Source organism: Pristiophorus japonicus, chromosome 7 (assembly GCF_044704955.1).
Source record: "Pristiophorus japonicus isolate sPriJap1 chromosome 7, sPriJap1.hap1, whole genome shotgun sequence".
Lineage (NCBI taxonomy): Eukaryota > Metazoa > Chordata > Chondrichthyes > Pristiophoridae > Pristiophorus > Pristiophorus japonicus.
Window position 1 is genome coordinate 154,195,774 of NC_091983.1, and position 17,081 is coordinate 154,212,854.

The 17,081-nt window shown below is 43.5% G+C and overlaps 1 protein-coding gene across 1 annotated transcript in view; it reads left to right on the plus strand.

The window, feature by feature from the left end:
• The window catches only part of me1 (malic enzyme 1, NADP(+)-dependent, cytosolic), a 643,978-nt gene that overhangs the window by 465,518 nt on the left and 161,379 nt on the right, over window positions 1-17,081 (plus strand). The window contains exons 8-9 of the mRNA XM_070885433.1: window positions 1,703-1,800; window positions 13,877-13,990. Coding sequence (XP_070741534.1) covers window positions 1,703-1,800; window positions 13,877-13,990 — 212 coding nt within the window. The remainder of the gene's footprint in view (window positions 1-1,702; window positions 1,801-13,876; window positions 13,991-17,081) is intronic.

Genomic DNA, 17,081 nt, shown 5'->3' on the forward strand with positions numbered 1-17,081 from the left:
TTAGCATGGTTTTAGAAACGATAAGTCATGCCTCATGAATTCATTGAAATTCTTTGAGGAGGTAACCAGGTTTGTTGAGGGCTGTGCAGGAGACATAGTTTCATTGGAATGCCAGAAGGTGTTTTATAAAGTCCCACATGTGGGCCGTTTAACAAAGATTGCCGTTACTGGAATAATTGCAAATCAGCTAGCTGTACAGTTAACTTATGATTTGGAGTTGTTGGCTTTGGAAAGAAAAAAATTATCCAAGATGTCAGATTAAGTTGTTTAAATGGAAAGGCTCGAGACTATTTAAGCTTGTGGAGAAAAAAAAAATCAAATTAACAGATTATCCAAATTTTGTGACTTTGAATTTAGATGAATAGACTTTATTGAAGATTAATTCTGCAGTTCAAAGCAGACAGTAAATAGAACATGCTCTGAGTCACCAGTAATCAGTGTTGCTTATTGGTGTCTGTTCTGAGAACTTTTGGCTGAAATTCAGAGTCTGAGAGAGGCCCATTACAGTCCATTTGTGGTGGCCATTTGGCGGAATCCCGTGGCCCCTGCTTTGGGGTAAACTGGCCGACCTGACCCAAATTTAGGTTGGGGATTTTTTTCGGCGTGGACCCGATTCCGCCTGATTCTGATGACCACAGCAAGCGCGCCATGAAAATGCACATCACCGCTTTCCCTCATATTAAAAATGGACCCACTGAAACTCCGGTCTTGGGTGCCAGGCCACTGGCCTGGCTGAAACCCTCCCTGGTGGCCCAGTGGCTGAAGATCGAAAATGACAGATCTCCCCTTTAACGGAGTGGAGAGAGCGTGGTGATGCACACGTGCTGTGATGTCACCACGACTCCACCGCTGATTGACAGTGACCGAGTCCCGGTCCGACCCATATTCAGCCCCTCAGCCTGCCTTTCAGTCGATGTCCCACTATGACAGATTTCCTGTGGGACTTTAAAAAAATTTCCAAGTCCTGAAAATTTATCTTCCGACCGCATCATGGATCCGTGCAGTAAGTACAGAAAAATAATCATGGGGACGCCAACTTTCTTGCACTACTGAATTTCGGCCCCTTACTCTACAGTACTCAACTAATATGATCGGAGAGTATTTTTAGTAAATTGTTAAAGTTGATGGTTCTGTGAGCTGATGAATGGATATGTGTGAAATGGACTCAACCTGCCCGTGTCTCCAGCAATTACTTTATAACCCTATTTTTGCTGGTATACATTCGTATGGTGGTTCTGTAATCCTCAGGCATATTAAGCTGAAAATAAGAGGGTATTTCTTGATTTCTCAAAAAAAACACCAGTTATAATTTAAAGTCAACAGGAAGCTTCTAATTCTGTTTTATTGATGGTTAAAACAGGTAAAGTTGAGAAAAATGTATACAAGTTCTTAGTTAATATTCAAAATAATTAAAATCTGTGAAAAGTTAGTTTCTTTGGATATCTATGATTGCCGTATATGCTTGTCGGGTCTCTTCATTGCTCACATCTGATGGCTGGATTGTTTATAATTTAAAAAAAAAAATTTAGCCATACTCTGGAAAAATATGTAACATCATACAACATAATTATCTAATGTTGAAGTACTGAACAAATAGTGCATAAAGACAGAATAATTTGATAGCTTTAGCTTGCATGCACTTCAAACTCAAACATTTGGATATTTGCACAATATGGTTATTAATAGACATATTTCCATTTAGGAACAGCTGCAGTGGCAGTTGCAGGTCTGCTGGCAGCTCTACGCATCACTAAGAACAAGTTGTCAGATCACACATTCCTGTTTCAAGGAGCTGGAGAGGTAGGTCTGCAGGTGACAGTCGGTAACTAGCAACTTCAATGAATTAGCTTCTCTCATTTTATTTGGTGTTTCATTATTCATTATGAAAATCTTTAAAAGATTAAGCTAGCAATGACATGATGAGCCGAATGACTTGCAAATTTCAGGTCTGCCTTAGATATTTTCCCGGCTCACACACGTAAGCAGACAAGCGAATTACATTCAGAAGTGTGCCTACATCTCCCAATATCTAATCCTACTAGTGTGCCCTAGGAGTGTTGCAACAATATCTGTCATCTGAGCTGAATCTTGTGTCTTTCAGCTCACAACTGCTTCTCTAATCTTTCAATAGTTGGGCTGAAAGTATTCCAGAGACAATGTCAGATTCAAATCATTAAACTGCTTTATTTTACAGACAGCAGGTGAACGTACATTTAACAATTAGAATCAAGGCCCCGATTTTTACCACGATTGTGCGCCGTTTATTGCCATCCAAGTGTTTTTTGGCGTGAAATACTCACTTTCAAACTTTGGCCAACGTTTGGACGCCAGCGCCGACCATGTGTGCCAGTTTACATTTTTTTTGACGCAGACATGAATCAAAACTGGATCGAGTGCCATTTTTGTGAACTTAATCAATTTTGGCCATCCACTATTTTTTCAGCACGGCGCACACTGCCCCAAAACCCCACAAAAAGAACATGCATTAACTTCAGCGCAGTGCACAAGAGGACAGCAGCGAGGAAATAAGAATACATGTTAAAATATCTCTTTTTTTTTTCACCGGGAACCCTCTTTGGAGCAAGGGAAGATGATTTCCGGACAGAAAGGACTGCTCCCCCTGCTGCAATCCTGGGCCGAAAGGACTGCTCCCCACCGGCTGGACCCACTGCAATCCGGGCCAGTCCAAATGGCCCCCCCCCTGCTCAGTCCCGCTTCCCTTGCGAGTTGAAGTTCAGGAGCGGAGGGCCACTCGGCCGGGTTTTGCAATAGATCCAGCTGGAGGGGGCAGTCCTTTTTGCCCGGCATTGCAGCAGGTCCAGCTGGTGGGGAAGGTGGGCAGAGCGGTGGCAGCAGATGCAGCTGGGGAGGGGGGGGGCGGTGGCGGCGGTGGCCGCAGGTCCAGCTGGGGGAAAAGGGCCTTTGTGGCCCTTTTGGCAGCGGTGGTAGCAACCTTTAGGGGGAGTGGGCTTCAGCGTCTCTGGTTTCCCTGGCAACTTCAGCTTTTCGCGCATGCCCCAAGAGTTTTTAGCGCAGACTTGAAGCTCCGCCCCCCTAGACTAACTTTGGAGAACACTGCGCCAAATTCAAATATTTCTTTGGCGAAAGTCCCAATTTTTTTTTCCTGCTCAAACTACACACAAAAATCGTACGTTAACATGCTCGGGCGCCAAAAATCCAGCAAGTGGAAAATAGGGGCCTTGATCGCTCTTGTATTGTCAGCCTTGGTAGCGCTCTCACCTCTAAGTCAAAAGGTGTGGGTTCAAGCCTCGTCCCAGAGACTTGAGCACATAAATTAGGCATAATACACATACAATTTAGTGCAATACTGTGGGAATACTGCATATTGGATGAGATGTTAAACTGAGACCCTGTTTGCTCCCTCGGATGGATGTAAAAGATCCCATGACATTACTTGAAGAGCAGGGGAGTTCTCACCGGCGTCTTTGTCAATATTTATCCCTCAACCAGCATCACTAAAGGACAGATATTCTGTTCATTTATCTTCTTGTAGTTTGTGGGACTTCGCTGCGTCCAAATTAGTCTCTACATTTCCCTATATTACAACACTGATTACAGTTCAAAAATACTCATTGTCTGTAAAGTGTCATGATATATCCTGAGGTTGTGAAAGGCACGATACAAGTCCAAGTTCTTTTCTTTCTTTACCTTAACTAGCTTCAAATCCGACCTCATGACCAAAGAAAATAATAAAAATATGCTGCACTTTTTCTAGGTTCTCATAAAGTTCCCAAGTTAGCTCTGTGGTCCTGACTGATTTGTAGCTTTCAATGACCAAGTTGCCCCTTGTTAGGCTGGGTCATTCCCAGATTTAACTGGCTGACTTGGCACGTCTTTTCACTCTGGTTATCCAGGGAATGGAAAGGTGGTATCTCCAACTACTTTCCTGTCCAGGGATTAGTCAGCATGGTTTATCGAAACGTAAATACTAGGAGACTGAGGATCTAGTGAAGAGGAGGAACTGAAGGAAATCCTTATTAGTCAGGAAATTGTGTTGGGGATATTCAAGGCCGATAATCCCTGGAGCCTGATAGTCTGCATCCCAGAGTAGTTAATGAAGTGGCCTTAGAAACAGTGCATGCATTGGTGATCATTTACCAACAGTCTACCGACTCTGGATCAGTTCCTCTGGACTGGAGGGTAGCTAATGTAACACCACTTTTTAAAAAAAGGAGGGAGAGAGAAAACAGGGAATTATAGACCGATTAGCCTGACATCAGTAGTGGCGAAAATGTTGGAATCAATTATTAAAGATGAAATAGCAGCGCATTTGGAAAGCAGTGACAGGATCGGTCCAAGTCAGCATGGATTTATGAAAGGGAAATCACGCTTGACAAATCTTCTACAATTTTTTGAGGATGTAACTGGGAGAGTGGACAGGGAAGAACCAGTGGATGTGGTGTATTTGGACTTTCAAAAGGCTTTTGACAAGGTCCCAGATAAGAGATTGGTGTGCAAAATTGAAGCACATGGTATTGGGGGTAATGTCCTGACGTGGATAGAGAACTGGTTGGCAGTCGGGATAAATGGGTCCTTTTCAGGATGGCAGGCAGTGACTAGTGGGGTGCTGCAGGGCTCAGTGCTGGGACCCCAGCTATTTACAATATACATCAATGATTTAGATGAAGGAATTGAGTGTAATATCTCCAAGTTTGCAGATGACACTAAGCTGGGTGGCGGTGTGAACAATGAGGAGGATGCTAAGAGGCTGCAGGGTGACTTGGACAGGTTACGTGAGTGGGCAAATGCATGGCAGATGCAGTATAATGTGGATAAATGTGAGGTTATCCACTTTGGTGGCAAAAACAGAAAAGCAGAATATTATCTGTGGCGGCAGATTAGGAAAAGAGGAAATGCAACGAGACCGGGGTGTCATGGTACATCAGTCATTGAAAGTTGGCATGCAGGTACAGCAGGCGGTGAAGGAGGCAAATAGCATGTTGGCCTTCATAGCTAGGGGATTTGAGTTTAGGAGCAGAAAAGTCTTAATGCAGTTGTACAGGGCCTTGGTGAGGCCTCACCTGGAATATTGTGTTCAGTTTTGGTCGTCTAATCTGAGGAAGGACGTTCTTGCTATTGAGGGAGTGTAGCGAAGATTCACCAGACTGATTCCCGGGACGGCAGGACTGACATGAGGAGGGACTGGATCGACTGCGCCTGTATTCACTGGAGTTTAGAAGGATGAGAGGGGATCTCATAAAAACATATAAAATTCTGATGGGACTGGACAGGTTCGATGCGGGAAGAATGTTCCCGATGTTAGACTGTGTCCCCTGGTTCTGGACTTCCCTAAGGATAAGGGGTAAGCCATTGAGGAGAAACTTCTTCACTGAATTGATAACCTGTGGAATTCTCTACCGCAGAGTGTTGCTTGATGCCAGTTCATTGGATATATTCAAGAGGGAGTTAGATATGGCCCTTACGGCTAAAAGGATCAAGGGGTATGGAGAGAAAGCAGGAAAGGGATACTGAGGTGGTGATCAGCCATGATCTTATTGAATGGTGGTGCAGGCTTGTAAGACCGAATAGCCGACTCCTGCACATATTTTCTATGTTTTTAATGAGGGGGCTTAACAAGGTGGATGCAGAGAGAATGCAGGAGACTAGAACTAGGGGATATAATCTTAGAATAAGCGGCCGCCCATTTAAAACTGAGATGAGGAGAAATTTATTTTCTCAGCGGGTTATAAATCTGTGGAATTCACTGCCTCAGAGAACTGTGGAAGCTGGGACATTGAATACATTTAAGACAGAAATAGACAGTTTCTTAACTGATAAGGGAATTAAGGGGTTATCGGGAGCAGGCAGGAAAGTGGAGCTGAGTCCATGATCAGATCAGCCATGATCGTATTAAATGGCGGAGCAGGCTCGAGGGGCCGAATAGCCTACTTCTACTTCTATTAAGTTTGGTTGACAGCCATAAGAACATAATATCCCCCTTGCCCGAGTATTTTCTCAGCATATTCCTAATCCCTGCTATAATGATGGGGATGTTTATTCTGCCAATTGAGATGAAAGAAATAGTTTAAAGTTCCTGGTTGCTGTGCATATCCTTCAATGCCTGACTCATGAATACCTCTACCTGCCCTAATCCCTGTCTCAGTGGCTCCAGTCTGTGCCTTTTTAAACCACTACAAATTCACCTTATTTAAAACACAACGCATTAAATATCTAATGATCCAATCCTTCCTGTGGAATAAAGATCAAAAATCACAACACGATGGCTGCTTTCTGTACTGTAAAACTCTAATTGCCTGACGACTGTTCAGAAGTCTTCCATTTTAGCAGCACTCGTGTTTCAGAAAGCATTTCATAGCAACCATGTAAATAGAATAGGATTTGAAGGTGAGATTTAAGTTTTAAAGTCATTATGATTTATTTTTGTCCTGTTTCTATTGGTTGTCTTCTGCCATGCACGATCCATGGCCTGCTTTCTGATAGCCCTCAAAGAAACAAAGAAACAAAGAAACTATGAAACTAGACACGAGAAGCTGCACAAGCTAAGTCTGGATTTTGACACTGTGATTTCTCTAATTTCTGTGTGCCTGGCTTCCGTTCTCTCCTCCCTACTGAATATGCAGGTGATCGACTGAAAAAAAATCTCTCAAAACACACATTTTAAAATATACTCCCTATTACATAAACCTTGGTTTCAAAAGCATTGTCAAATTTTCAGTTTGTTAAAGCTGTTAAGATATGCTATAACCTGCTGCCCCTCCCCCCAGCCTTCCCCACCCAGTTTGCTTGAAGGAACATTTTTTTAAAACCTTTTGTAGAATGTGTAAAATTGAAGTTTTCAAACATTAAACATAGCGATTGTAAAGTCGACAGCTTCAAAGTAAAGTCCCTTTAAGAAGATCATCTGTAGAATAGAAATGTGTCGCTGAGAGACATCAGTGACCTTCAAGAACACCTGTGACATGCCTGAATTATCGAAGTCTGTACCTCAAACATTGATATAATTCTTGTTCTTTAGTATCCTGTCACCCAAATATTAACAGAACACATACATCCATTGACTGGCTGATTTCTGAAAAATGAAGGTATTTATCTCTGATTGCAAAAGTGTCATTGCTGATGTACAAGAATACTTTTAACACGTATACTACATAGAAACATAGAAAAATAGGTGCAGGAGTAGGCCATTCGGCCCTTCAAGCCTGCACTGCCATTCAATAAGATCATGGCTGATCATTCCTTCAGTATCCCTTTCCAGCTTTCTCTCCATACCCCTTGATTCCCTTAACCGTAAGAGCCATATCTAATTCCATCTTGAATATATCCAGTGAACTGGCATCAACAACTCTCTGCGGCAGGGAATTCCACAGGTTAACAACTCTGAGTGAAGAAGTTTCTCCTCATCTCAGTCCTAAATGGCCTACCCCTTATCCTAAGACTATGTCCCCTGGTTCTGGACTTCCCCAACATCGGGAACATTCTTCCCACATCGAACCTGTCCAGTCCCGTCAGAATCTTCTTTTTCTATGAGATCCCCTCTCATCCTTCTAAACTACAGTGAATAAAGGCCCAGTTGATCCAGTCTCTCCTCATATGACAGTCCAGCCATCCCTGGAATTAGTCTGGTGAACCTTCGCTGCACTGCCTCAATAGCAAAAACGTCCTTCCTCAGACTAGGAGACCAAAACTGAACACAATATTCCAGGTGAGGCCTCACTAAGGCCCTGTACAACTGTAGTAAGACCTCCCTGCTTCTATATTCAAATCCCCTAGCTATGAAGGCCAACATGCCATTTGCTGCCTTTACCGCCTGCTGTACCTGCATGCCCACTTTCAGTGACTGACGAATCATGACACCAGGTCTCATTGCACCTCCCCTTTTCTTAGTCTGCCTTCGTGTTTTTGCCCCCAAAATGGATAACCTCACATTTATCCACATTATACTGCATCTGCCATGCATTTGCCCACTCACTTAACCTGTCCAAGTCACCCTGCAGCCTCACAGCTCACACCGCCACCAAGTTTAGTGTCATCTACAAACTTGGAGATATTACACTCTATTCCGTCATTAAAATCGTTAATGTATATTGCAAAGAGCTGGGGTCCCAGCACTGAGCCCTGCAGCACTCCACTAGTCACTGCCTGCCATTCTGAGAAGGACCCTTTTATCCCGACTCTTTGCTTCCTGTCTGCCAACCAGTTCTCTATCCATAGAAACATAGAAACATAGAAAATAGGTGCAGGAGCAGGCCATTCAGCCCTTCTAGCCTGCACCGCCATTCAATGAGTTCATGGCTTAACATGAAACTTCAGTACCCCCTTCCTGCTTTCTCGCCATAACCCTTGATCCCCCGAGTAGTAAGGACTTCATCTAACTCCCTTTTGAATATATTTAGTGAATTGGCCTCAACTACTTTCTGTGGCAGAGAATTCCACAGGTTCACCACTCTGGGTGAAGAAGTTTCTCCTCATCTCGGTCCTAAATGGCTTACCCCTTATCCTCAGACTGTGACCCCTGGTTCTGGACTTCCCCAACATTGGGAACATTCTTTCTGCATCTAACCTGTCTAAACCCGTCAGAATTTTAAACGTTTCTATGAGGTCCCCTCTCATTTTTCTGAACTCCAGTGAATACAAGCCCAGTTGATCCAATCTTTCTTGATAGGTCAGTCCCGCCATCCCGGGAATCAGTCTGGTGAACCTTCGCTGCACTCCCTCAATAGCAAGAATGTCCTTCCTCAAGTTAGGAGACCAAAACTGTACACAATACTCCAGGTGTGGCCTCACCAAGGCCCTGTACAACTGTAGCAACACCTCCCTGCCCCTGTACTCAAATCCCCTCGCTATGAAGGCCAACATGCCATTTGCTTTCTTAACCGCCTGCTGTACCTGCATGCTAACCTTCAATGACTGATGTACCATGACACCCAGGTCTCGTTGCACCTTCCCTTTTCCTAATCTGTCACCATTCAGATAATAGTCTGTCTCTCTGTTTTTACCACCAAAGTGGATAACCTCACATTTATCCACATTATACTGCATCTGCCATGCATTTGCCCACTCACCTAACCTATCCAAGTCACTCTGCAGCCTAATAGCATCCTCCTCGCAGCTCACACTGCCACCCAACTTAGTATCATCCGCAAATTTGGAGATACTGCATTTAATCCCCTCGTCTAAATCATTAATGTACAATGTAAACAGCTGGGGCCCCAGCACAGAACCTTGCGGCACTCCACTAGTCACTGCCTGCCATTCTGAAAAGTACCCGTTTACTCCTACTCTTTGCTTCCTGTCTGACAACCAGTTCTCAATCCATGTCAGCACACTACCCCCAATCCCATGTGCTTTAACTTTGCACATTAATCTCTTGTGTGGGACCTTGTCGAAAGCCTTCTGAAAGTCCAAATATACCACATCAACTGGTTCTCCTTTGTCCACTTTACTGGAAACATCCTCAAAAAATTCCAGAAGATTTGTCAAGCATGATTTCCCTTTCACAAATCCATGCTGACTTGGACCTATCATGTCACCATTTTCCAAATGCACTGCTATGACATCCTTAATAATTGATTCCATCATTTTACCCACTACTGAGGTCAGGCTGACCGGTCTATAATTCCCTGTTTTCTCTCTCCCTCCTTTTTTAAAAAGTGGGGTTACATTGGCTACCCTCCACTCCATAGGAACTGATCCAGAGTCAATGGAATGTTGGAAAATGACCGTCAATGCATCCGCTATTTCCAAGGCCACCTCCTTAAGTACTCTAGGATGCAGTCCATCAGGCCCTGGGGATTTATCGGCCTTCAATCCCATCAATTTCCCCAACACAATTTCCCGACTAATAAAGATTTCCCTCAGTTCCCCCTCCTTACTAGACCCTCTGACCCCTTTTATATCCGGAAGGTTGTTTGTATCCTCCTTAGTGAATACCGAACCAAAGTACTTGTTCAATTGGTCTGCCATTTCTTTGTTCCCCGTTATGACTTCCCCTGATTCTGACTGCAGGGGACCTACGTTTGTCTTCACCAACCTTTTTCTCTTTACATACCTATAGAAACTTTTGCAATCCGCCTTAATGTTCCCTGCAAGCTTCTTCTCGTACTCCATTTTCCCTGCCCTAATCAAACCCTTTGTCCTCCTCTGCTGAGTTCTAAATTTCTCCCAGTCCCCAGGTTCGCTGCTATTTCTGGCCAATTTGTATGCCACTTCCTTGGCTTTAATACTATCCCTGATTTCCCTAGATAGCCACGGTTGAGCCACCTTCCCTTTTTTTATTTTTACGCCAGACAGGAATGTACAATTGTTGTAATTCATCCATGCGGTCTCTAAATGTCTGCCATTGCCCATCCACAGTCAACCCCCTAAGTATCATTCGCCAATCTATCCTAGCCAATTCACGCCTCATACCTTCAAAGTTACCCTTCTTTAAGTTCTGGACCATGGTCTCTGAAATTACTGTTTCATTCTCCATCCTAATGCAGAATTCCACCATATTATGGTCACTCTTCCCCAAGGGGCCTCGCACAATGAGATTGCTAATTAATCCTCTCTCATTACACAACACCCAGTCTAAGATGGCCTCCCCCCTAGTTGGTTCCTCAACATATTGGTCTAGAAAACCATCCCTTATTATATTGCCCCCAATACCATGTGCTTTGATTTTGCACACTAATCTCTGTTGTGGGACCTTGTCAAAAGCCTTCTGAATGCACCACATCCACTGGTTCTCTCTTGTCCACTCTGCTCGTTACATCCTCACAAAATTCCAAAAGCTTCGTCTAGCATGATTTTCCTTTCATAAATCCATGCTGACTTGATCCGATCCTGTCACCGCTTTCCAAATGCGCTGCAATTTCGTCCTTCATGATCGATTCTAACATTTTTCCCACTACTGATGTCAGGCTAACCGGTCTATAATTACCCGTTTTCTCTCTCCCTCCTTTTTAAAAAAAAAAGTGGTGTTACGTTAGCTACCCTCCAGTCCATAGGAACTGATCCCGAGTCGATAGACTGTTGGAAAATGATCACCAATGCATCCACTATTTCTAGTGCCACTTCCTTAAGTACTCTGGGATGCAGACTATCAGGTCCCGGGGATTTATCGTCCTTCAATCCCATCAATTTCCCTGACACAATTTCCCGCCTAATAAGGATATCCTTCAGTTCCTCCTTCTCACTCAACCCTCGGTCCCCTCGTACCTTCGGAAGGTTATTTGTATCTTCGTGAAGACAGAACCAAAGTATTGATTGAATTGGTCTGCCGTTTCTTTGTTCCCCATTATAATTTCACCTGAATCCGACTGCAAGGGACCTACGTTTGTCTTTACTCTTCACATATTTATAGAAGCTTTTGCAGTCAGTTTTTATATTCCCTGCAAGCTTCCCCTCGTACTCCTATATTTTCCCCCTCTTAATTAAACCCTTAGTCCTCCTCTGTTGAATTCTAAATTTCTCCCAGTCCTCAGGTTTGTTGCTTTTTCTAGCCAATTTATGAACCTCTTCCTTGGCTTTAACACTATCCTTAATTTTCTTTGTTAGCCATGGTTGAGCCACCATCCCAGTTTTATTTTTACTCCAGACAGGGATGTACATTTGCTGAAGTCCATCCATGTGATCTTTAAATGTTTGCCATTGCTTATCCACCGTCAACACTTTTAGTATCATTTGCCAGTCTATTCTAGCAAATTCACGCCTCATACCGTCGAAGTTACCTTTCCTTAAGTTCAGGACCCTAGTTTCCGAATTAACTTTGTCACTCTCCATCTTAATAAGGAATTCTACCATATTATGGTCACTTTTCCCCAAGGGACCTCGCACAACAAGATTGCTAATAGTCCCTTCTCATCACACAATACCCAGTCGAGGATGGCCAGCTCCCTGGTTGATTCCTCGACATATTGGTCTCGAAAACCATCCCTAATACACTCCAGGAAATCCTCCTCCACCGCATTGCTACCAGTTAGGTTAGCCCAGTCAATGTGTAGATTAAAGTCGCCTATTATTACTGCTGTATCTTTATTGCACACATCCCTTATTTCTTCTTTGATGCTGTCCCCAACCTCACTACTACTATTTGGTGGTCTATACACAACACCCAATAGCGTTTTCTGCCCTTTGGAATTCCGCAGCTCCACCCATACCGATTCCACATCATCCAAGCTAATGTCCTTCCTTAGAATTGCATTGATTTCCTCTTTAACCAGCAGCGCCACCCCACCTCCTTTTCCTTTCTGTCTGTCCTTCCAAAATGCTGAATACCCTTGAATGTTGAGTTCCCAGCCTTGGTTGCCCTGGAGCCATGTCTCTGTGATGCCAATCACATCTTATCCATTAACTGCTATCTGCGCAGTTAATTCATCCACCTTATTCTGAATACTCCTCTCATTGAGGCACAGAGCCTTCAGGCTTGTTTTTTTTAAACACACTTTGCCCCTTTAGAATTTTGCTGTAATGTGGCTCTTTTTTGCCTTGGGTTTCTCTGCCCTCCACTTTTACTATTCTCATTTCTATATTTTGCTTCTGCCTCCTTTTTATTTCTCTCTGTCTCCCTGCATAGGTTCCCATCCCCCTGCCATATTAGTTTAACTCCAACCCAACAGCACTAGCAAGCACTCCCCCCTAGGATATTGGTTCTGGTCCTGCCCAGGTGCAGACCATCCGGTTTGTACTGGTCCCACCTCCCCCAGAACCAGTTCCAATGTCCCAGGAATTTGAATCCCTCCCTTCTGTACCACTCCTCAAGCCACGTATTCATCTGAGCTGTTCTGCAATTCATACTCTGACTAGCACATGGCACTGGTAGCAATCCTGAGATTACTACTTTTGAGGTCCTACTTTTTAATTTAGCTCCTAGCTCCCTAAATTTGTCTCGTAGATCCTCATCCCGTTTTTTGCCCATGTCATTGGTCCCCATATGCACCACGACAACTGGCTGTTCACCCTCCCTTTTCAGAATGTCCTGCACCTGCTCCGAGACATCCTTGACCCTTGCACCAGGGAGGCAACATACCATCCTGGAGTCTCAGTTGCGGCTGCAGAAATGCCTATCTATTCCCCTTGCAATTGAATCCCCTATCACTATCGCTCTCCCACTCTCTTTCCTGCCCTCCTGTGCAGCAGAGGCAGCCATGGTACCATGAACCTGGCTGCTGCTGCTCCCCCCTGATGAATCATCCCCCTCAACAGTACTCAAAGCAGTGTATCTATTTTGCAGGGGGATGACCGCAGGGGATCCCTGCACTACCTTCCTTGCACTGCGCTTCCTGTTGGTCTTCCATTCCCTATCTGGCTGTGTACCCTTTACCTGCGGTAAGACCAACTCACTAAACGTGCTATTCACGTCATTCTCAGCATCGTGAAGGCTCCGGAGTGAATCCACCCGCAGCTAGGACTAGGCCATCAAAATACAGTAAAAATTATATCCACATCAAAATGGGCAGGCTAAAGTTACAGCTGGACTAAAATAGTAATTACAACAACGATTCACTGAGTGAATCTCCAATGTACCGCAGGAGATGGGATGCAGTTTTCTAACCATGATCCACACACGTTGAGACTCCAGTTGTTAGCTATGTCATGATCTTGAGTCATCAAGGGGAGATCAGGCATTTCTCCACAGTAAATGAGCAAAGATCAGAGAGAGAATCATCCAGTGCTGCTGTTGCACATCAGCGAGCAGTGGTTTTGGAGTGTAATTATTGTAACAGTTTGCAACTCATTTTGTCAGCTCAGTATGGTATGTTGCACGGCGAGACGTGCCACATTGGAAGAGGAGAAAATCATTTAAAAAGCTCTACATGTATGTTTGTATTCCTGTCTTGCATTTTAATTAAGAAAAAGTAAGTTTCAGCACTTTGAAATCTGGTCATTTATATTTTTCTGGCTCCTAATTTAGGCTGCCATAGGGATCGCGAATCTCCTTGTGATGGCAATGGAGAAGCAAGGGATACCTCGAAAGCAGGCTCTTTCTAAGATCTGGATGGTTGACTCGAAAGGCCTCGTTGTTCAGGTAACAACAAAACCTTCATGTAAACATTTTATTATGAGGGGGATAAGTATTGGGATTTGCGGTTGTAATGACAGCAAAACAGTCGGTACTTGCTCTCATTACTGTGTACATGCGCAGTTAAATGTGGAAATACGGAAGTTGCTCCTCCACAGTCTTGAAAAAATAATTTTGCAAGTGTGGAGTGTCAATCCCTCAGAAGAACATTGGAAAATTGTATGATTTTTGAAAATAATTTTTATTTTATTAAAGTTTATGAATTTCAACTTCTGCCTCAATCCCATGTGTATGTCCAATTTTAATTTTGCTTTCTGTAAAATGATTAAAATGTGAATTGTAATCCGTGATTTGTACATCCTGCTTTGCCATCTCTGAAAATTCTTCAATCTGATTGGCTGATCAGCCTGCCTGCACTGTTGCTGGATGCCACAGATGGTGCCAAATTCCAAGTCATGTCTGAATCGAGGAAATCCACACTCCAGAACCTGCTAATTCTTTGTGGGCAGCTTTTTTCGAGGTCAGGAGCGAACGCCTTCCCTTTGTCGCTGACCGCAAAAATCCGGACCATTATGTCTGATGCTGCTTCTTCCATGACCTTATACATGGTACATTGAACTAGGCTTGGTCCACTGGCTTTTATGGTAATGGAGAAGTACAGGTTGTACCAGGTCATGAGGTTACAGGTTGTGCTGGTATACAATTCTGCTGATGAAAGTCTACAGTGCCTCATGGATGCCCAGTTTTAGGTTGCTTCCTCCTGACCTACTTAGTGTAGAGTTACTATCGCGCTACATATTGGAGGATGTCTTCATTATGGAGGTAAGTCTTTGTCTTCAGTAGTTCTTGTGGCAGCCATTCCTGCTGATGCTATTATGACAGATGTATCTGTGGCAGATAGGTTGTTATTTATTAGGACTTGTAGGCTGTTCCCTCATGTTGGTTCCTTCACCACCTGATGCAGGCTCAGTCTAGCAACTATGTCCTTAAGGACTTGGGTACATCTGTCAGTGGTGGTACCAGTGAGCCACATTGGTTGACATTGAATTCCTCCTCCAAGTACATCCTGTGCTCTTGCTTCCCTCAGAGCTTCCTCCAAATTATGATTAACATCAGGGGGTGGGGGTCTTGATGGAATCTCCGATCAAGTCGCTAGATAAATTTCAGTTGTTGGTGCGCTGATCGGAGAAGACCCTAATTGTGGGCACAAGTATAGGCCCACATGTATAGCATGAGAAGCTAGATGGGGCATATAGATGAGGCGTTTTCTTTTCCAGTCAGATTTTGCAACCTTGTAGTCTCAGGTTCATTCAAACCGATGCCATTGTGCTCTGTCAGTGACTGTGTCTTCCCAGCTGTCAGGGTTAACATGACAAGATTTTAAGATGTGTTTTTATAATCCAGCTCTGCTACAATATCAGTATTACAGCTCGCTGTAGAAGACGACTTTGGGAATTCCATAATTAGGCAAGCGAGCGACGTTTCAAGACTGTCGTAACTGGACTGTTATTTTTTTATCATGGTCTCAAATCCAGTTATATTACAGTTCTTGAGAACATTTGTGTCAGGCACCCTGTTGTGCTACTTGATGCCAGTGATTTATTGTAGACAGTGAAAGTGGAAATGGTCAGGTCGCTTGATGTGATAGCGGCAGAAGATCCACGACTGTGATCCATATAATGTTGAGGGCAAATGCTTGGTCTCCAGTGACTTTTGTTGACCGACTAGCCCTTCGTTCCTGTCGGTCTCTACTCACGTTTGCCAAAGGCAGAGCTGCACCTGTTATTTTGGTGTGTGATTGCCAGTGTTCTGAGAATTCTACCAAAATAGCAAAATTTTTCCCAAGCTTTAAATGATATATTATTGATCATAACCACAAGGGGTTGAATGGATGATTTGGTATGGGCTGGGCCATGAATTCTGTCATTTTTTAAAAAGTTGATAGGCCAAAACACTGGTACTTGAGCAAAGTAAAGTAGTTAAAGCTTGATGTCCTTGCGAGTTTGTGCAGGGCATGTAATCATCATCATAGGCAGTCCCTCAGAATCGAGGAAGACTTGCTTCCACTCATCAACAGAGCATATCGCGAATGGGGCAGTTGGTGGTGATCAGCAAGAGGTTTCTTTGGCCTTATTTGACCTGAAGCCATGAACCTTCACGGTTTCTGGAACTGATAGAGGTCTTCCACAATACTCCCAGCTGACTGTACTCCACTGTGCCTCAGGTCTATCGTACCGATAACATGCTCAATAGTAGTCACTTTAAGGCTATATAGATTTACCTTCTATTCCCTTGCAGACACATGTTTTTCTGAGAATATTATATATTGGCAAACTTGCGCGTACAATTTTATATGCTTTTATAAGAATTACTAGTCCCAATTCACACTGCTGTTATTTAATTTAATTTCTCATTCTTCAAATAAGTTGTCAGACGGTATCATGGGAGGAAAAGAAATGCTTCTCTGGGAGTCCGTCTAATGTTGAAGCTGTTGCAGTCACACACATTCCAATGACCTTCCAGCTCTCTCCACACTGGTGATAATCAAACCATCACCTGGAAAGTTTTCTTCTCCTGTGCACTAACAATAAGAGAAGAAAACTTCCAAAGGCAAATCCATAAACAAAAATAAAGGGATATATAAAAATCTGGAGGACCGAATAGTCAGTGCAAAATGGGTCTATATTCTAAGACCAATTACACCACAATATCCTGCTTCTAGTTGAAGATGTCACACAATATTAAAATCTTGCCTCAGACATTTGAATAGTTAGACAGATGTCAGACATTTTTTTTTTTGCTTTAGAAATACAACCCTGATGAATTTTCCAGTAATCATGAAAATAGATCAGACTTGGAATCATAATAACAGGAGTAGGCCATTCAGCCCCTTGAGTCTGTTCCATCATATAATTAAATCATGGCTGATCTGTATCTTAACTATATCGACCCACCTTGGTGCTGTAACCCTTAATATACTGGCCTAACAAAAAATGACCTATCACTTTAATTCTCTGCTCCACTCCCACCCTGATCTCTCTGTCCTCTGCCTCCTGCATTGTTCCAATGAAGTTCAATGCAAGCACAAGGAACAGCA